Source organism: Hyla sarda, chromosome 2, assembly GCF_029499605.1.
Source record: "Hyla sarda isolate aHylSar1 chromosome 2, aHylSar1.hap1, whole genome shotgun sequence".
In the NCBI taxonomy this organism is placed as follows: Eukaryota; Metazoa; Chordata; class Amphibia; order Anura; family Hylidae; genus Hyla; species Hyla sarda.
The window spans coordinates 159,869,658-159,891,750 of record NC_079190.1 but is presented as its reverse complement, the minus strand read 5'-3'; the positions used below and the strand labels follow the sequence as shown (position 1 = coordinate 159,891,750).

Sequence of the window (22,093 nt, the reverse complement as noted above, 5' to 3'; positions counted from 1 at the left end):
CAACACGTCACGCAGGAAAATAAGCCCTTGTCAGTCGAAAAACCAAAAAGTTATGGGTCTTAGGCTGCTTTCACAATGTGTTAAGTACCCTTTATAAAATGGCGAGCAATCGCAGGGTTAAACTGCCATTAGAAAATCCCTAACATACGTTAGAAAATCCCATAATAGTCTATGGGATTTTTCTAATAGCCGTTTTAACCTGTTATTGCCCGTTATTCATAACTGACGTTAATTTATGACGGTGGATAGTAACGGGAGAAATAGTGCATGCACTATTTCTTCCGTTCAATCTCCCGCCACAAAATAACGTCAGTTATGAATAATGGCCGATAATGGGTTAAAACGGCTATTAGAAAAATCCCATAGACTATTTTATAACGGGTGTTATAGAACGGGTACTTTTCATAGTGTGAAAGCAGCCTTAGAATGTAAGGAGGAAAAAACATGAGCCAAAAATCAAAATTTGCTGGGTCATGAAGGGGTTAATTAAGGTGAATTCTTTAACAAACATAAAAATAAAAAAAATCTATATAGTCTGTCGACAAGTGTTTTTAGATTTATGTAGATTTTTGAAGGAACAACATTTTCAAGAGTGGAAATTGTGGGGGGAAAAAAGAAAATTTAAATTTGCAGCATTTTTATTTCTGTAATTTATAAACCCTGAAAGTAGGATTTCCAACTGTCCTTAAATTCCTGGACTGCCCATAAAAATAGTTTCTTTGTCTGTTTAACAAACAAAAATGTGTCACGAATGTTTTTGAAGGTTGAGGAGCTTCTATATGTTATTATTAGAGATGAGCGAACTTACAGTAAATTCGATTCGTCACGAACTTCTCGGCTCGGCAGTTGATGATTTTCCTGCATAAATTAGTTCAGCTTTCAGGTGCTCCTGTGGGCTGGAAAAGGTGGATACAGTCCTAGGAGACTCTTTCCTAGGAATGTATCTACCTTTTCCAGCCCACCGGAGCACCTGAAGGATGAACTAATTTTTGCAGCAAAAGTCATCAACTGCCGAGCTGAGAAGTTCGTGACGAATCGAATTTACTGTAAGTTCGCTCATTTCTAGTTATTGTGGCTGTAATTGTAATTTTACAGTTCACAGCAAATGCATTAATGTGTGCTTATCAGTTTTCTGAAGAATAAGCATTTATCACTTTTATAATCCTAAGTATTCCTTATGATGTCCCATTGTATACATAAAAAAATGTCAACGGTCTTTGACTTTTTATTAAATTGTTAACCCTTACTGACATCAGCATAAATGGGTTTTTGTTAACTCTTTGCTTCCATATTTACTGTTCTAGAGTGGAAGAGAAACAGAAGCCAAACTGAAAAATGAAAGCAGAGTGAAGCTTTTTGCCTTGGATTCAGATACACAGGTAATACATAAGACCTTTATAGTACTGGATGTGAAAGTGTTACGGTCTTAAAACAAAAAAAAACCTGTGGACCTGTCTTGATGACATGTCAAAAGTTTTGATCGATGGAGATCTGAATGCTGAGAATACCACTGATCACTTGAGCAAGCAAGGAGAAGTGCTCGGCTGAGTGCTTCTTTCCCCTTCATTCTCCTTGCTGCATGAGATGGATTTCATAGAAAAAAAATCTATGCTGAGGGGAGGAGAAGTGCTTAGGTGAGAGCTTTTTCCTGCTTGTTCTAGCGATCAGGGGGGGGTTCTCTGCACCCAAATCCTGACCAATCAAAAGTTTTGACTTGTCTCTGAAAATAAGTTGACCCAAAAACACTGCAGTGGCTTGAATAGACGATTGGATGCAAGTCAGTAGCCCAAATCCTTGTAAGTTTGCGCTAAGTGAACTTCAAGAAGGAAATCCAACAGCATCCAGAAGTGCAGAATCTTCACATTTTTGTTGAGTCACATACTTGTAACATTTTGACCTATCAGGGTCTTTGCCAAGCATGCTTCCCAAAAACCAATACTGGTTGAAACATTGCATGTATATTCTTGGTGACTTTAAACAACATTAAAAGATTTTACACTTCTGGTTACTTTCAGGTCTCCTTCTTGTAGCCTCTGACATTTCAAAAGTTTTTGTTTTCTTCTTTTTAAATGGGCACTCTCATTAAAATTAATTTTTGCTATTGCACTCCTTATGGTAAATAAAAAATATTTCTAGTATACTTTGTTTAAAAAAAAAATGAAGTTTTATTTGTGCTTAAAAAAGCTCAAGAGCACATTTTCCCCCATCTCATACACAGACTTTGAACTGAAGCAAAAACACAGGAAGTGCAGCCTGGAGTGCTGAGGAGGGTGTGTCCAACCAACAGCATATGGCAGTTAAGTGTGAGAGGAGCTATGATTGGATGAGACTGGACACACACCCCTCAGCACTCCAGGCTGTACTTCCTATGTTTGGGCTTCGGTCCTGAGTCTGTATATGAGATGGGGGGAAATGTGCTCTTGAGCTTTTTTAAGCACAAATAAAACGTAGAAAACATCATTTTTTTTTTTTAAACAAATTATATTAGAAATATTTTTTTATTTACCATAAGGAGTGCAATAGCATAAATAAGTTTTAATGAGTTACCCTTTAAATAACACTGTACGTTGTTATACATTGTAAGGTAGTTATACCATGTATACTTTTTATTTTTTATTTTTTTGGTAATAGCTTAAAAGTTGGATTGCTTTCTGAGCATCCATTAATGTATCATAGTATTACATAAAATCTCAATATCTGCGTGTATTCATATAGCTTAGGGATATATACTGTATGACCATTGTGTTAATTATTATATACCTAACAGAACATTCCATTTGTCACCCTTCTCCTATATTTTACCATTATTTTGACAATCTCTTTTTTTGTCTCTAGAAACTTGACTTTTCAGGAATTGAACCAGAAATAAAACCCTTTGAGGAGAAATTTGGGAAAAGGATTTTAGTGAAGTGCAATGATTTGTCTTTCAATCTTCAGTGTTGTGTGGCAGAAAATGAAGAGGGGCCGACAACAAATGTAAGGTTATGTTCTGTTTTTTTAAATATTTTTTTTATATTCTTTTTCTTCTTTACTATTCTGCCAGACTTAAATGGGCACTCTCATTAAAACGAATTTTTGCTATTGCACTCCTTATGGTAAATGAAAAATATTTCTAATATACTTAGCTTAAAAAAAAATGAAGTTTTCTATGTTTTATTTGTGCTTAAAAAAGCTCAAGAGCACATTTTCCCCCAACTCATACACAGACTTTTGACCAACCAACAGCATATCCCAGTTATGTGTGAGAGGAGCTATGATTGGATGAGGCTGGACACCCCCCCCCCCCACCCTCCTCAGCACTCCAGGCGGCACTTCCTGTGTTTGGACTTTGGTCCAAAGTCTGTGTATGAGTTGGGGGAAAATGTGCTCTTGAGCTTTTTTAAGCACAAATAAAACATAGAAAACTTCATTTTTTTTAAACAAACTATATTAGTATATTCATTTACCATAAGGGGTGTATGAGCAAAAATTAGTTTTAATGAGAGTGCCCATTTAAAGGAAAATGGTCACCCGTTCACCCACACTAAACCTTAGGACCGTCTTGATGTTGGAAAAAGGTTATCTGAGTACTTACAGAACATATCCTGAATTAAACTGGTCATAGCGTTCCTTCAGACACCACTTGGAAATCTACTATCCTGTGGTTATACTGAACATGTTGGAGGTGGGAATATCCCTTTAAAACACAAATCTGAAAGAATGTTTCAACACCGATACACTTTCTCATTAACTCTGGTACCTTACGACCAAAGTAAATGATTCAGACGATTCAGACAGTTGACTCCCCAGTTTTATAGAACAGATGTATGACTGTTTGCAATAAGCACAGTAGCGTGTGCTCTGTAATATCAAACAGGTTATATACGAGCTACCAATAGGTTGTTTGTGGACTGACTCAGAAAATGTAATAAACCTTTGCAATAAAGCATTGGGAATGTTAGACTTCAACCTGTCCAATTTTTTTTCCCCAACAGAAGGTGGCCATTGACATACTGGCTGCCCCTATTGGTTTTACTTGTTCCCCAGTCCTGTCTAAATTAGCAGGGTGCGCTGACATTTTAAAGGGGTTATCCAAAATTAGAAAAACAGCTGATTTCTTCTAAAAACAGCATTACGCCTATCCTCAGGTTGGGTTTGTTTTTTAGCTCAGTTCAAGTGAAGTGTATGGAGCCAAGTTGTTATACCAGACACAACCTGAAGACAAGGGTGGTGCTGTTTTTGAAAGAAATTAGCTCTATTTCTGGATAAGTCCTTCTACAAGGATGATCTTAAAGGGGTTCCATATGAATATATATGGTAACATATACAATGTATTAACATTCTGCCTATGCAAGCAACCCTAAAATGTATTGCTGAACTGACAGCCTTTAGTAGAACATAGTTGATGCATTGCTTACAGGGGCAGACCTGAAGCTGCTCTGACAGCCCCTGTTTTTATGTACATTTAGAAGCTGCCCACAGAGGCAGAGTTATATAGCTAAGTTCACACCTCCGTTGGAGCTTCTTTAAATGGCGTTCACAAGTCTAGCCTCAACGCAGTTGTGAACTTAGCCCTACAAAATATTATTACTTGATATAATGAAACTTTGTAACATATTTATATACATTTTGTGTAATTTGCACCTCTTCAGATGGGACCGTCTGCTTGTAGCTGATTTCTCTTCTGATATAAAAAGAGATTTTATTCATGGATTTGTGTATTCATGCCTAAGAAAGGGTTTTCTAGCTTTTCCTGCTTGCAGCCTTTGAGCCAACTGTGTTTCTGAATGTGCCATACATCCACATTCTGGGACTTTGTAGAGCATCTATGGCAGTCTGTTCTTTTATCCAGCTTTCTAACCTCACATGTTCTCTGCAGTGAGTCCTCCTACAGTAGACATAGTGTATGCAGGCGCAGCAGTGTCTGCAGACGTCAGATCGGAGTCACCATCAGGAGACCATGAATTTATTATGAAGGCTGCTTTTGCTCCATAGAGCAGAAATAACAGCGAAAACACACTTTCACTTATGTTTGCACTGCATCCAAAATGAATCATTCAGGTCAGGCAATAAAAATGAAGGCTATTAGTTAGGTAGATACTTATCTCTCAGGTTGCTGACCCAAACTGTGTCTATAGAGCTATTGTAACAAATCCGGAACAGTAGCTGTTGCACTGGGGTTCTTATTATTGTGAAAGCATTTTTCCTTTCACAGTATATAACCTATGGGGGGAATGTATCATCTGCTGGGTCTTCTTTTGAGCCTGTCATTTTTGTGCTAAGTTTAAAAAAATATATTTAGTTTAAGAAATTCCCCCCTTTACCTTTGGGATAGGTGTGTATTAAGTAAACTGTGCCTAGTGGAGTCAAGATGCCCCTAAATTTCCAACTTTTTTTTTTAGAGTAATTTAAATGATTGCGCATTGCGTGGAGAAAACATACCCTACTCCAAAAACGCAACAAATTCTCTGTAAATTGAAGACATGACATATTACTTTTTACGCATAATATACCGTATTTATCGGCGTATAACACGCACTTTTTAGGCTAAAATTTTTAGCCTAAAGTCTGTGTGCGTGTTATACGCCGATACCCCCCAGGAAAGGCAGGGGGAGAGAGGCCGTCGCTGCCCGCTTCTCTCCCCCTGCCTTTCCTGGGGTCTAGAGCGCTGCTGTCGGCCCTTTTCACCCCCTGGTTATCGGCGCCGCTGCCCGTTCTGTCCCCCTGACTATCGGTGCCGGCGCCGATAGCCAGGGGGAGAGAAGCGGCGCCGACAGCCAGGGGGAGAGAAGGGGCAGCGGCACCCATTGCCGGCGCCGCTGCCCCGTTGCCTCCCCCCATCCCCGGTGGCATAATTACCTGAGTCGGGTCCGCGCTGCTCCGCTGCTCCAGGCCTCCGTCGTTGCTATGCCGGCCACAGCGTCGTTGCTATGCACGGCGCGGCGCTCTGACGTCATGCGCCGCGCCGTTCAGCGCATAGCAACGACGGAGGCCTGGAGCAGCGCGGACCCGAGCAGCGCGGACCCGACTCAGGCCTGGAGCAGCGCGGACCCGACTCAGGTAATTATGCCACCGGGGATGGGGGGAGGCAACGGGGCAGCGGCGCCGGCAATGGGTGCCGCTGACCCTTCTCTCCCCCTGGCCGATAACCAGGGGGTGAAAAGGGCCGACAGCAGGGCTCCTAGACCCCAGGAAAGGCAGGGGGAGAGAAGCGGGCAGCGACGGCCTCTCTCCCCCTGCCTTTCCTGGGGGTATATCGGGGTATACACGCGTACACACGCACCCTCATTTTATCATGGATATTTGGGTAAAAAACTTTTTTTACCCAAATATCCTTGGTAAAATGAGGGTGCGTGGTATACCCCGATAAATACGGTAAGCAAAATTAGATTGATCAATCTCCTGCTATAAGTTTAGCAGACTCATTTGTTTGGCCTTAAAGGGGTACTCTGCCCCTAGACATCTTATTCCCTATCCAAAGGATAGGGGGTAAGATGTCTGATCGTGGGCGTGCACGGATGACTAGTGATGCCTGATGACTAGCAATGCAGCGCTGATGTCACGGCCACACCCCTCAATGCAAGTCTATGGGAGGGGGCGTGGTGGCCACCACACCCCATCCCATAGACTTGCATTGAGGGTGTGTGGCTGTGATGTCATGAGAGGGCATGGCCGTGAAGTCAAGAACCTCCTGCGCTGCAGCCAGCGCTCGAAACGAATGCCGGGTGCACACCGGATGCTAAGATGTCTCGGGGCGGAGTACCCGTTTAAGAGGACTTGTAAGGTTGGAAATGCTGCCTTCACTGAGGATGACATAATAGACCCACAGACATGCTGTTTACAGCAGTCTGTAACTTATACAGAAATGTTCAATAGGTTATGAGCACTTACATCTGAAAACATGCAGTGTATGGCCAGTGCACTTACTGTCATAAATAAGTCACCTTTGAACATAATTTTCCACTGTGTAAATGTCAGGACTGGCCAAATCCCGAGAGTTAGCCAGCCAATGTTCCTAGAAATAAGGGGCTTGGACTTCCGAAAGATGGAGACGGTGAGCCCTCAGTTTTGAGATAGATGCATATAGCAGACACCTATGGCATATCATGTGGAATGAATGTCAGGGTGAGAATACCTCTTTACATTTTTGGGTTATGTTTGCTTTCTAGGAAAGTTTAATATTATTGTCTATATCCATGTTCGCCTCTCCATTTCGCCTCTTCATTTGTTTCTTGTTTTTTTTTTTTTTTTTAGCATTTTGCCCATTGTTATTTGTAAAACTACATGGAGTCACTTACCTTGTATTGTCCATAAATACTGGTTAGGACCATAAAACATGGTGTTGCTAAGGACATGATCAGCTTCTTTACTATGTTTCTCCATGATGTAGAATACTTTATATTGTAACATTGAGAAATGTTAGCTCTTTTATTTAACCCTTTACATAAGCTGTGTTTTGATGCCTAAGGCCTCATTCAATAAATAGTAATAAGTCTGTGAATTACATGAAATGATCTTTGGCTCTTCACTCTTTTCTGGCCCAGGTGGAGCCATTCTTCGTCACTTTATCTCTGTTTGACATCAAAGCCAACAAAAAGATCTCTGCAGACTTTCCTGTGGACTTGAACCATGCCTCTGTGAGGCAGATGATCCCTCTTCCTTCTCAGCAGCTTCTAAATGCCAGTGGGGACTTTGGACGCAGAATTTTAGGGTCTGTGCAGGAGTCAATGCTGCAGTACCCCAAACAGGTATTCCTCTGTTTATGGCTTATATGTTTTTAGCTAAAATTAAATGCTCATAAATAATTCAGACGTGTTGAGTTGTATATGTAACGGATAAGGAAATGATAATGCAGTCAAAGAAGTAACTAAATAATTGAAGAATCTTTGCATTTCAGATGCTGTGTAGAGCTGAGTGCTCTTCTTTATAAGGTATATTTGTGCCTCAGTAAAGTGCTGTGTGATTTGTAGTAATAGATGAGGGAAAATGGGTTCTGATTGCTCCATGGGAGGAAACTGCTTTCAGTTCTTTAACGTCTTCATTTTGTGCTAATGCTACAAGTTGTTTCCCTTTTTAATCTTCTCTACAGCTAGGACCCTATGTGTCTAATATAATCCCTTTACCAGGTTTGCTCCCTGCTGCTGTAATCTGAATCTGCAGAATGCAGTGTTTCTTCACTATAGTACCATGCAGCATGAGTGTAATCACAAATGTATTATCTATTAACCCCATTGTACTTGCCCCTCCGCATGTTCTCTAGGGAGATGCATTTTTACATTTACACAGTCAAATCTATTGAAATAGATTTTTACATTTCCTTCTACTCCTACTGGGAACTCCTGTTGGTTGAGGATGTTGACATTCTTGTTAAATGTTACAGGGAAGAAAGAGCAGATTCTCATATACTGATGGCAGATATGGGGATCATAGCCAAACTGCAGTTTCTCTTTGTCTGGGTACTCGGTTTATGCTTCATTGTTTTTAAATTTGTCATTTTACCCTTACGATTCTCGATAGTAGTAAAAATGTCTCACCGTTTTCACTGTCAGTCGTGGCGATCTCCACATAACTCCTCACACTAGGATTTAAAAGGGGCCTGGAGAATTTGGCTTTGAAGGCAAGCAGTCTGTAATAGCCACAGTAAAAGTACATGGGTGTCTATTACAAGGTATAAAAAAAAAAACAGGGCCTGCTATAAAACTATCCCCTCCTATTCTAGTACTTACTTGCTTAGTATTGGACTACCAGATCTATTAAAAGGCTGCTGGTGTTTATCTAGTTGCTTGTTCACTACCTCCTTTATCCAACAAGATCTAAATCATGTACTACGAAAACGAACAAGATCCTGGTCAGGTGGTTATCAGAAGTAACCTAGTACATGTAAGTGCTCAGTGGAAATGATATAAGCTATAATTACTATATATAATTTATATATTCTATCATTTAGGGTATATTTTCTGTAACCTGTCCCCATCCGGATATCTTCGTTGTGGCCAGGATAGAAAAGGTCCTGCAAGGCAGCATTACTCATTGTGCGGAACCTTACATGAAGAGTTCCGACTCCGCCAAGGTAGGTTCTACTGACATGCAATATGTGAGACAATTCTTAAGAGTACAGCGCTCTCAGAAATCTAGTTAATTTACTTCAGGCTGAAATTGATTAGAAATGATTGTATATTTCTTTGGAGCCTAAGACTCATTGTTGCATTTGGGGAGTGAAGGCCTACCTATCTGATACAGTAGGGCAGGGTTCATATTGAAGAATTTCTGGGCGTGGCTGAGAACACCCGGCCATGTGGACATAGCTGTTTCCATATACGGAAATGTATTCTGCCGAAAGAATAAGCAAGTTCATTCTTTTGGTGGCGGAGATTGGAAGTGTGGACTGGCCAGCAGCACCCCATTGACAACAATGATATTCAGCTGCAATAGAATTTCTGAGCATAATTTCTAAGTGGAATTATGCTCCCAAATTCCTCAGTGTGAACCCAGCCTAGCTCTTCTGGAATAGAAATACAGACAGCTGAAAAAGTAAATGCTGGCTATGATAGAAATATTTCAGAACTATCAGTGCTTTTCAGCTTCCCATACTGATCTCCCGTCCGCCACTGAAACCATTAAGCATTGGACGAAGGCGGCCTGGTCTGATGATTCGCATTTATTTATTTTTTCTTACATTATGTGGATGGCTGTGGATGACGTCACTTACCTGATAAAGAAATGGCACCAGGTTGCACTATGGGGAAAAAAAAAGCAAACTGGCAGGGGCCGTGTGATATTTTGGCATTCATCTGGCTATTACTATGGCACATACTACCTGCCTAAACATTGTTGTAGACCAAATGCCATGGATTTACTCAGATTAAGCATCTGTGGGATGTGCTGGAAAAACAAGTACAATCATAAAGGCTGCACCTCACAACTTAAAGACTTAAAGGATCTGATACTAAGGTCTTGGTGCCAGATACCAAAGGACATGCTTATTAAGCAAGATTGTGCATGCAGCATTTTATCCCATGTAGCTTTATTGTTGTAGTACATGACGGCTCATGACTGCTGTATTTAATTGGTGCCACAACAATACATACTCTTCCTACTACTTGCATTTTTACGGTGGATTAAGAGCAGTTTTTAGGTTTTAAGAGAGTTTTTGGTTAGGAAGAAACAATTTTAGTCTAGTTTTATAAGTTATCTGTGTGCGTGGTAAGTGAGGATATCTAAATCACAACATCGTGAACTTAATGGCTTTCTGCAGAAGACTTTGGTATGGGGAGAGCATGTTTTTCATAAATTTTGTTAAACCTCTTTCATCTCTATTTGTTGCTTAAACATAAGACTTGCACATTTATCTGCACAAAGGATTCACCTTACAACCACTTTACAGGACTAGAAAACCTAAAGTCCTTAATGTTATCCATTAGCCAAAAGTCATTGTCATTCTCTCCTCACTCACATATGTACTACTCTTTCCAGAAAACAGAAAGATCTTTATGAAACAGAACTCCTTTATGTTTCCTATAAATTGAAGTGTGCCTTTAACCCCTTAAGGACGCAGGACGTAAATGTACGTCCTGGTGAGGTGGTACTTAACGCACCAGGACGTACATTTACGTCCAAAGCATAACCGCGGGCATCGGAGCGATGCCCGTGTCATGCGCGGCTGATCCCGGCTGCTGATCGCAGCCAGGGACCCGCCGGCAATGGCCGACACCCGCGATCTCGCGGGCGTCCGCCATTAACCCCTCAGGTGCCGGGATCAATACAGATCCCGGCATCTGCGGCAGTTCGCGATTAAAATGAACGATCGGATCGCCCGCAGCGCTGCTGCGGGGATCCGATCATTCATAACGCCGCACGGAGGTCCCCTCACCTTCCTCCGTGCGGCTCTCAGCGTCTCCTGCTCTGGTCTGTGATCGAGCAGACCAGAGCAGGAGATGACCGATAATACTGATCTGTTCTATGTCCTATACATAGAACAGATCAGTATTAGCAATCATGGTATTGCTATGAATAGTCCCCTATGGGGACTATTCAAGTGTAAAAAAAAATGTAAAAGTAAAAGTAAAAAAAAAGTGAAAAATCCCCTCCCCCAATAAAAAAGTAAAACGTCCGTTTTTTCCTATTTTACCCCCAAAAAGCGTAAAAAAATTTTTTTATAGACATATCTGGTATCGCCGCGTGCGTAAATGTCCGAACTATTAAAATAAAATGTTAATGATCCCGTACGGTGAACGGCGTGAACGAAAAAAAATTTAAAAAGTCCAAAATTCCTACTTTTTAATACATTTTATTAAAAAAAAAATTATAAAAAATGTATTAAGTTTTTTATATACAAATGTGGTATCAAAAAAAAGTACAGATCATGGCGCAAAAAATGAGCCCCCATACCGCCGCTTATACGGAAAAATAAAAAAGTTATAGGTCATCAAAATAAAGGGATTATAAACGTACTAATTTGGTTAAAAAGTTTGTGATTTTTTTTAAGCGCAACAATAATATAAAAGTATATAATAATGGGTATCATTTTAATCGTATTGACCCCTTCAGAATAAAGAACACACGTCATTTTTACCATAAATTGTACGGCGTGAAAACAAAACCTTCCAAAATTAGCAAAATTGCGTTTTTCGTTTTAATTTCCCCACAAAAATAGTGTTTTTTGGTTGCGCCATACATTATATGATATAATGAGTGATGTCATTACAAAGGACAACTGGTCGCGCAAAAAACAAGCCCTCATACTAGTCTGTGGATGAAAATATAAAAGAGTTATGATTTTTAGAAGGCGAGGAGGAAAAAATGAAAACGTAAAAATTAAATTGTCTGAGTCCTTAAGGCCAAAATGGGCTGAGTCCTTAAGGGGTTAAAAGGGTTCTCTAGTTCTACATATTGATGGCCAACAATATCTTATAGGTTGGGTGCTGACACACAGTACCCCCACCAATCAGGGCCGCCATGGCCAGATCTTTGATATGAACACGCCTGTAAGCAGATGGCTCCATTCTTTGTAAATTCTTTGTAAATTTTAGCTCCTCTTTCATTCACTTGAATGGGAGCTGAACTGCAGTAACCCAACATGCCCACCATACAATGAACAGAGCTGAGGCTTCTGGCTCCATTTACTGTGTACATCTGAGCACAGCACTATGCTTATTGGTAGGGGTGTTGGGTGTCAGCACCCTGGGGTCAGATATTGAAGTCCGGACAATAGGTGATCTATATGTGCAATTGACGAACCCCTTCAATATTGTGATAATGTGTGTGTGCCCTCTAACTATTCATTTGTATGAGCCATATTGACTTACACATATAGACTTATAAATAGAGGATAGAAATGCTGAAGTTCTTGTTTTTCTCTGTTCATGATGGATTGTACTATACAGTCAGTCATCATGACCACTACTCTGCCCTGAGCAAAAAAGGTTGCCCCTCACCTTACACCACTATCAGGGCTCCACCCTGGCAAAGAGGGACCAACTCAATTCTACAGTGCATATGAAAGGAGTTTTTGCTCCACATACATATATGGTATAACATATGCCCCACTGATCCTGAGAATCTGGGACCCTATCCTACATGTCCTATCTACTTACAGAACAGCTCATTATAACAGAGGGGGAATATGCTGTGAAAGCTCCTGACTGGTGAACTCTGACAGGTTACTCAGCTTATTGTATTTCTGGTCTTCCCCTTGCTCCATTCCCATCTCTGCAGATATAATACAATTGTTTTCTTCTCCAAGGAGACTGCTGAAGGGCATTTGTGCCTTGTAAAAGCAATTGTGTTATAATCGTCTGTACATAGTTGGTGATTAATTATTTATGGGCTTTAAACATTTATAAATAAGCCTGTGGTAGTTTTACTATGTCCAGTCCACTCTTAAAAGGTTTATTTTTATCCATTTCCTCTCCAGGTAATGGCGGGCAGCCTAGATCGCTGTATAACTGCTGGATTTCCTCCTGGATTGTAGTAGCTGTTTACATGTTTGCTCTTGGCCCAGTTGTTTGTTCTTTCCTTTGATACAATAGTGAATATTGTGGTTGTTATTATTTATTTGAAATAGAATCTGTTACTAAGTTTATTCAACGTGGCTTTTATGGCTCATGTTAGGGCTCGTTCACACGGCCGTCTGTCCCCGTTGTTTTATCCCTGTTTTGTTTCCTTTCTTGCAGGCTTTAAATGGATTCAAAACGGTTTTAAAAAAAAAAATCCCATTCATGTGAATGGGATTTTTTTTACAATCCTTTTGCACCCGTCTGCCCTCATTTCCATTTTTTTTGACGGCAGAAAAAACGGCACATGCAGTATTTTTTCTTCCTTCCAAAAAACGGAAGAAAAAACGGGTACAGTAAATTTAACATTGAAGTCTATGGAAAACGGATGAGCCTAATGTCATCCGTTTGCATCCGTTTTTTCAATCCGTTTTTTGATCCGTTTTTACTTTTGAGCATGCTCAGAACAAAAAAAATTTGGGGGGGGTTTATTAACTGAACAAAAAACGGATACAAACGGATAACATCCGTTTCCATTCGTTATTGTCCGTTTTTTGTAAGTCCGTTTTTTTTATCTATGACGGGAGAAGAACGGGACGGGTCTAGACGGCCGTGTGAACGCAGCCTTATCAGATACCATGGGGGATATTTATCATTTGGTCCAAGTTGTTAGTAATTTTGGCTCAAATGTTGAAATCAGCTGTTCACAGCGCCATTTACACAGAACTTACCACCACAGAGGACGTGTATGTTACCCTGTAGAGCAGCCATTTTGGAGTCCCTCCTGCAGTATATCAGCAAGCGACATAAGTTATTTTCTTTTGTGGGGTTTATAGCCACCATGTGAAATGGATTTTATTTTCAACTTGGGTATTTTTATTTTTTGTTACTTTAGTGCAGTGGTCTTCAACCTGCGGACCTCCAGATGTTGCAAAACTACAATTCCCAGCATGCCCGGACAGTCGTTGGCTGTCCGAGCATGCTGGGAGTTGTAGTTTTGCAACATCTGGAGGTCCGCAGGTTGGAGACCACTGCTTTAGTGCTTACCTTTCCTGAACCTGTGTGGCCATGTCCAATGCTGGCTCAACAGAGGGTGAATGTCCCTCAGAGACAACTATGTCGCAGGATAGTATTGAGCAGCCCTGGAGGCGTCGCTGCTTTCACAAAAAAAAATGTATTTTGACGTCTTTACATTTTCTGACATTGGTAAATGTGTTTTCCATGTGCAAAATTTCTTGAATTACTGACTAAAGTTGAAATCGCACACAGGACCGTGTGAGTTTGAGAAAGTTGTAAAAATGACAGTGGAGAAGATGCGCCAAACACTGCGCCAAAGTATTGCACCAAAGTTACGTGAAAAAAGAACCACATAAATCCTTTGATAAATACCCCCCAATATCCATAAAATGGGCTCTGTCACTTCCAAAAACTTTTGACAAGTTGTAGAGACCTGTTTAAAGTTTTGATCGGTCAGGGTCTGAGTGTTCAGCTAGAACTAGCTGGAAGAAGAGAAACGTACAATGTAAGTATGGGATTGTCTTGTTTAGCTCCACTTTCATATATGGAAAAAAGGGGGAGAGAATAATACTTAGCTTTTAATTCTATCACTATAAGGTTGTATAACATATAAGTGGTTGTGTTATAGAGATACTGGTAATGTCTCACAACTTTTTAGTGATAGAATTAAAAACGAAATATTATTCACTCCCTCTTTTTTCCATATATGATTTATGCTTGGGAGCAGTTTATGTATCTGTGGTGGGTAGATACCCGATAACTTTCTACTAAGTATTTCAACTACCTCCACTTTCCTCAGACCCCGACTGATCAAAACATTTGACATGTCTCTAGGACCTGTTAGGGTACGGTCACACAAACAGGATCTGCTGCATATTTTTGCTGCATATTTTTTTGTGCAGCTGATTTTGCTGCCCATTAACTTCAATGGATGGCAAAATCAGCTGCACAAAACATACAGCAAAATGATGCAGCAGATCATGTACATATAAACGTACCCTTAAAGTGACAGGTACAGTTTAACCCTTTTTTGTAGCATAGTTGGACTCCAAAAGTGTTTACTTTGGATATCTTAGAAAACACTGCCCCAAGGGTGGGTATTTGTTCATGTTCTTGCTAAAACTTCTTCCCAAAACTTGTTTCCATACAGAGTTGTGATCGTATCCACTCGTGCAATGTGCCCATTATAACTATCTACTGTTTACACACTTAATTTACTATTAATAAATATTATTATTTTTTTTATATAAATCTTTATAGGTGGCACAGAAAGTTTTGAAGAATGCCAAACAAGCATGCAGCAGACTTGGACAGTATCGAATGCCATTTGCCTGGGCAGCAAGGTGAGATGCAGATAAGAATGGGATTTAATCACCTTACAGTAGGCTTATTTCTTTACCAAACTGCAGCTGTCATGACTAACTCATATTAACCTCTTAAGGACGCAGCCCATTTTCACCTCTAGGACGCAGCCCTTTTTTGCACATCTGACCAGTGTCAATTTAAACATTAATAACTCTGGGATGCTTTTACTTATCAATCTGATTCAGAGATAGTTTTTTCGTGACATATTCTACTTTAACTTAGTGGTAAATTTTTGTGGTAACTTGCATCCTTTCTTGGTGAAAAATCCCCAAATTTGATGAAAAATTAAAAAAATTAGCATTTTTCTAACTTTGAACTTTTTATTCACATATACAATATGTCTACTTTATGATTGCAAAATTTCACTGCAAATTCACAGATAGAGAGATGTATGCGGAGCCAATGGACAAAAATTCACAGAAGAGTAAGATTAGCTCACTAAAACTTAGCATTTAATAATAACAGCATAAAATAGTAGTCCTCAAGAAAATATTAATCAACACCAAAAATACACAATGGGTGTAATGCCAGGGCCATTAGCCAATGGCCTCAGTCAAATAGCATGTTTCCTATAATCACAATAAGTGTCACCAGATAGTTTGCTGTCACTGTCTGGAGGGAATCACACTTATTCACCGACCAGGAGGGATTTGCATCTGGTCACTGGCTACCTATACCGTGCATCGCTAATTGGGACCTCCATCCCGGGTCTCGGCTAGGAGGACTACTTTCCATGGGTCTGAGTGAGTGGTCCCTATCGGACCGGTTTATCATTTAGACAGCTGGCACTTACAGACTTATTGCCAGAGTATCAAGTATTTCTTTGGTTTCCTATCCATTCCCCTGATGAACCCAGCATTGCTCCTAAATATCCATATGGGAGGGGGGGGAAATGCGTCGGGATTGATTACTGCATTATTTGTGTCTTATCTGGTGACACTTATTGTGATTATAGGAAACTCGCTATTTGACTGAGGCCATTGGCTAATGGCTCTGGCATTACACCCATTGTGTATTTTTGGTGTTGATTAATATTTTCTTGAGGACTACTATTTTATGCTGTTATTATTAAATACTAAGTTTTAGTGAGATAATCTTACTCTACTTTATGTTTGCATCATAAAATGGACGTGTTTTTACTTTTGGAAGACATCAGAGGGCTTCAAAGTTCAACAGCAATTTTAAAATTTTTCACAAAATTTTCAAACTCTCTATTTTTCATGGACCAGTTCAGGTTTGAAGTGGATTTGAAAAATATTTCATATTAGAAATACCCCATAAATGACCCCATTATAAAAACTGCACCCCCAAAGTATTCAAAATGACATTCAGTAAGTGTTTTAACCCTTTAGGTGTTTCACAGGAAAAGCAGCAAAGTGAAGGAGAAAATTAAAAATCTTAATTTTTTACACTTGCATGTTCTTGTAGACCCAATTTTTGAATTTTTACAAGGGGTAAAAGGATAACATTTATACTTGAATTTGTAGCCCAATTTCTCTCGAGTAAGCACATACCTCATATGTCTATGTAAATTGTTCGGCGGGCGCAGTAGAGGGCTCAGAAGCGAAGGAGCGGCAAGGGGATTTTGGAGAGTACATTTTTTTTAATGGTTTTTGGGGGGCATGTTGCATTTAGGAAGCCCCTATGGTGCCAGAACAGCAAAAAAAAAAGCACATGGGATACCCTTTTGGAAGCTAGATCCCTTGAGGAACATAACAAGGAATTAAGTGAGCCTTAATACCCCACAGGTGTTTCACGACTTTTGCATATGTAAAAAAAAAAAAAAAAATTCCACTAAAATGTGTCTTTCCCCCCAAATTTCACATTTTTGCAAGGGTTAATAGCAGAAAATACCCCCCAAAATTTGTAACCCCATCTCTTCTGAGTATGGAGGTACCCCATAAGTTGACCTGAAGTGCACTACGGGCGAACTACAATGCTCAGAAGAGAAGGAGTCATATTTGGCTTTTTAGAGCAAATTTTGCCCGGGGGGCATGTCGCATTTAGGAAGCCATAGGTGGACGTGAAGTGCACTGGGGGCGAACTACAATGTTCAAAAGAGAAGGAGCATCATTGAGCTTTTGGAGATAGAATTTGGCCATGTGCATTTACAAAGCGCGCCCCCCCCCCCCCCCCCCGTGGTGCCAGAACAGTGGACCCCCCCAACTATGACCCCATTTTTAAAACTACACCCCTCACGGAATGTAATAAGGGGTGCCGTGAGAATTTACACCCCACTGGCATTTTATTTTTCATTTTCACAGACCCCTGTTTCAAAGATCTGTCAGACACCTGTGGGGTGTTCAGGCTCACTATAACCCTTGTTACATTCCGTGAGGGGTGTAGTTTCCAAAATGGGGTCACATGTGGGTATTTATTGTTTTGCGCTTATGTCGGAACCGCTGTAAAATCAGCCACCCCTGTGCAAATCACCAATTTAGACCTTAAATGTACATGGTACCCTCTCCCTTCTGAGCCTTGTTGTGCGCCCGCACAGCACTTTGCGCCCACATATGGGGTATCTCCGTACTCAGGAGAAATTGCGTTACAAATTTTGGGGGCTTTTTTTCTTTCACCGTTTGTGAAATTAAAAGTATGGGGCAACACCAGCATGTTAGTGTACAAAAATGTTTTTTTTTACACTAAAATGCTGGTGTAGACCCCAACTTTACCTTTTCACAAGAGGTAAAAGGAGAAAAATCCCCCCAAAATTTGTTAGGCAATTTCTCCCGAATACGGCGATACCCCATATGTGGCCCTAAACTGTTTCCTTGAAATACGACAGGGCTCCAAAGTGAGAGAGCGCCATGCACATTTGAGGCCTAAATTAGGGATTTGCATAGGGGTATTCTAAGCCAGTGATTCCCAAACAGGGTGCCTCCAGCTGTTGCAAAACTCCCAGCATGCTTGGACAGTCAATGGCTGTCCGGAAATGCTGGGAGTTTTTGTTTTGCAACAGCTGGAGGCTCCATTTTGGAAACACTGCCGTAGGATACGTTTTTCATTTTTATTGGGGGGGGGGGGGCAGTGTGTGTGTATATGTAGTGTTTTACTCTTTAATTTGTGTTAGTGTAGTGTAGTGTTTTTAGGCTACACTCACGCTGACGGCGGATTACACCGAGTCTCCCGCTAGGAGTTCAAACTTGAAGCGGGGAACTCACTGTAATCTGCCACCAGTGTGAATGTAACCTGTACATTCACATGGGAGGGGGGGCAAAACTACAACTCCCAGCATGCACTGACAGAACGTGCATGCTGGGGGTTGTAGTTTTGCAACAGCTGGAGGCACACTGGTTGGAAAATACTGAGTTAGGTAATAGAACCTATTACCTAACTCCGTATTTCCCAACCAGTGTGCCTCCAGCTGTTGCAGAACTACAACTCTCAGCATGTACTGATTGCCAAAGGGAATGCTCGGAGATGTAGTTATGCAACAGCAGGAGGCACGCAAGTACAACTCCCAGCATGCCGAGACAGCATTTTGCTCTTCCTGAATGCTGGGAGTTGTAGTTTTGCAAGATTTAGAGGGGTTCAGGCTGGAGATCACTGACAGTGGTCTCTAAACTGTAGCCCTCCAGATGTTGCAAGACTACAAATCTCAGCATGCTAAGACAGCAAACTGCTGTCTGGGCATGCTGGGAGTTGTAGTTTTGTAACATCTGGAGGGCTACAGTTTAGAGACCACTGTCAGTGATCTCCAGCCTGAACCCCTCTAAATCTTGCAAAACTACAACTCCCAGCATGCCAACACAGCAAACAGCTGTCAAGGTATGGTGGGAGTTGTAGTTTTGCAACATCTGGAGGGCCACAGTTTAGAGACCACTCTCCAAACTGTCGCCCTGAAGATGTTGCTAGGCAACAGACTCCCGGACACGCCGCCATACTCACCTCCACCGCTGCCATGATCACAGCCGCCGCCGTCATCTGGAGCTCCGTCGCCCGTAAGTGACCGCCGCCGCCACCGCCGCTACTACACGGTTCCCCCCACTGTGCCCGGACACCGATGGGTGGGCATAACGGGGGGAACCGAACTTTAACCCCCCCCCCCCAGTCTGCTATTGGTTGGTTGCTCCGGCCGATCAATAGCAGGGATAGGAGGGGGTGGCACCCCTGCCACCTCACTCCTATCCCTTCAGGGGGATCGAGGGTGTCTTGGACACCCCCGATCCCCCTTATTTTATCGCAGCGCTCCCCCTGCAAACACCATAGATGCCGTGATCAGAACTGATCACGGCATCTGTGGGTTTAATGCTGCCGGGACCGGCGCGATCGCGGCACCGGCAGCTGCGGTGGGACTACGGCTGTGATTGACAGCTGAGTCCCGCCGGCGATCTCCTGCGCTGCCCGCGGCAGAGCAGGAGATCGCTTGGACGTATGCATACGTCCATTTGCGCGAACGTGTAGTTCGCCTGGATGTATGCATACGTCCAATAGCGGGAAGGGGTTAAGGGTTTGTTCTCATGCTGGAGACTTGCTGTGAACATTCCTATAGAGTGCTAAACAATCGTACAATGCCTGATGATACTTGTACAGTGGTTTTATATTATATTATGACTGTTGCCAAGGCTTTCTGGGTGTTATATATTTATTTCGGAAACTATTGCCCAGTATGCTACCTGCATGTCTCCACCTACAAGGTTGAATGTGTTGGACAGCCAAACTAAAGTGACAATGTAAATATTTCTAATCTATAGCATAATCAAGATTTCCCAATATTTCTTCCTGTCTTTGTTTTGTCTTAGTTGTCCATTTTTTTTCTATAGACCTCTTTTCAAAGATACATCCGGAACATTGGACAAAAGTGCAAGATTTTCTCCATTGTATAAGCAGGACAGCAACAAATTGTCAAATGAGGATATGCTTAAATTGCTTGCTGACTTTAGAAAGTAAGTGCTTTGTGGTCGTGCACCTTTCCTAAAATAAGCGTTTTTTTTTGCCAAAGTAGGTCAACTATACTTTTAAGAAAATATACTATTTGCTTTAACAACCATACCCTGTATAGCGCCTCTTTATGTAAAGAAAAAATGTCAGAAATCTGGATGTTAGTGCTGAAGGATATACTTTAAAAAAAAAAAAAAGCAAAAGAGTTAAACTTTTTTAAACAGACATATCAATATTTTATCCTTATTTAAGTGTAATATATAAATAAGGGTGATGTAACAGAACAGAAAAAAATGAAAACTCAAAATGTGGCCCCTGCAAACAGACTATTTTCTGCAGGTTAGGCTTTTAGTAGGATCCCACTCTGAGGACCCCCACTTCCCCTTCTGTAATATCCATATGCCCTAATAGGTTATATAGTCATGGCTTTTAATACTTTATTAAACAAAAAAAAAGTATGGTGTTTGAAGAGGTTATTGTACAGCCAATTGGGATGGCTTTTACTCTTTTTGTCAAGAAAAGACCAGAACCTGTGCAGAATCACAACGATAGGCTGCAAGGGAACTTGCTGAGGACTATTGGGAAGATTTATCAAAACCTGTGTAGAGGAAAAGTGGTGCAGTTACCCATAGCAACCAATCAGCTCACTTCTTAAATTTTTAAAGAGGCCTCTGAGAATTGAAAGAAGTGATTTGATTGGTTGCTATGGTCAACTGCACCACTCTTCCTCTACACAGGTTTTGATAAATCTCCCCCTATATTCATGTCTGTCTAATTGGAAAGGAGACAGACTGAAAACCTATTTGCAACAGCCAGGTGGGGAAGGAGATTAATAGGGAACTTTCTGGGGATCATATTTATATATGGCAGAAAAGAAAGGAGACTGAAAGAGAACTTAATGGGGACTGTATTTACAGCTTCCAGAAAGGAAATGGGCTGTGAATTTTCTGGGATCTAAATTTACAGCTGCCAGAGGTGGGAGGAGATGGACTGAAAACTAACTTGGGAGAATATTTACAGCAGCCAGAGAGGGGAAGGGGAGACTGACTCAGTCAGATTCCAGCTTTCATTTTCCAGAGCTGGAATTTGATTTGTTGCAATGGACAAATGTTCCTTGGCCCAGGTTTTCATACATTTTCCCCATATAGTTTAGGGGTTTGCGGAGTTGTAGGCAGAAAACAATCGACTTGGTCACGTTACACTGCTCACCTATTATAGGCATCTCCAATAGCTTAGATTAGAAGAAGCCCTTGAGAGGGACACAGAGGACAAAAACAAGAAGGTATATTTTTGGGTGAAAATATCACAAGGCAATGCTCACATCAGCGTTGTTCAAATCCGTTATGATATGTCCATTGTTAACACATAACGGAGGTCACTCATAATGGATATGAAACATATTTGTTAAGACATTTGTTTATGTCTGTTAAGGTCAGAGTTTCTGCCTGTGTGTGTGTGTGTCTCTGTGAGGAGATCAAATTCATGAAGTGAGGGTGGACAAGCAGGGCTCTGTGCCGTGAGGACAAGCAGGGTTCTGTGCATTCTTGTGGTCATAACTTGATTATTGTCAACTACGGCGGACACGCCCTTCCATGTAACTCTATGGGAGAGTCAGAGATGCATGAGATATTTACAGGAGTTCCCCTTTAAAAGGGTTAAACACATAAGTCAGAGGTTCTCTGATCTCTACCAATAGATCAGAGCCATGGCTGTGTTTTATGGCCACAGCCCTGCTATTGTTTGCATTAGCACACTTGCTGTGCCTACCTATTTAGCAGTGCTGGTATGATTGTTCTGATGCAGAAAATGCCTGTCATTCTGGATAAGCATGCCTACAAGGGGTTACATTTTTTGCTTTG

At 41.1% G+C, this 22,093-nt stretch overlaps 1 protein-coding gene across 18 annotated transcripts in view; it reads left to right on the top strand.

Annotated features, from left to right (window-relative positions):
* Positions 1–22,093, top strand: part of DOCK9 (dedicator of cytokinesis 9) — a 255,830-nt gene that overhangs the window by 151,447 nt on the left and 82,290 nt on the right. For all 18 annotated transcript variants that reach the window (XM_056555648.1, XM_056555647.1, XM_056555652.1 and 15 more), the window contains exons 10-15: positions 1,305–1,379; positions 2,836–2,976; positions 7,524–7,727; positions 8,927–9,049; positions 15,249–15,331; positions 20,117–20,239. In XM_056555648.1, coding sequence (XP_056411623.1) covers positions 1,305–1,379; positions 2,836–2,976; positions 7,524–7,727; positions 8,927–9,049; positions 15,249–15,331; positions 20,117–20,239 — 749 coding nt within the window. The remainder of the gene's footprint in view (positions 1–1,304; positions 1,380–2,835; positions 2,977–7,523; positions 7,728–8,926; positions 9,050–15,248; positions 15,332–20,116; positions 20,240–22,093) is intronic.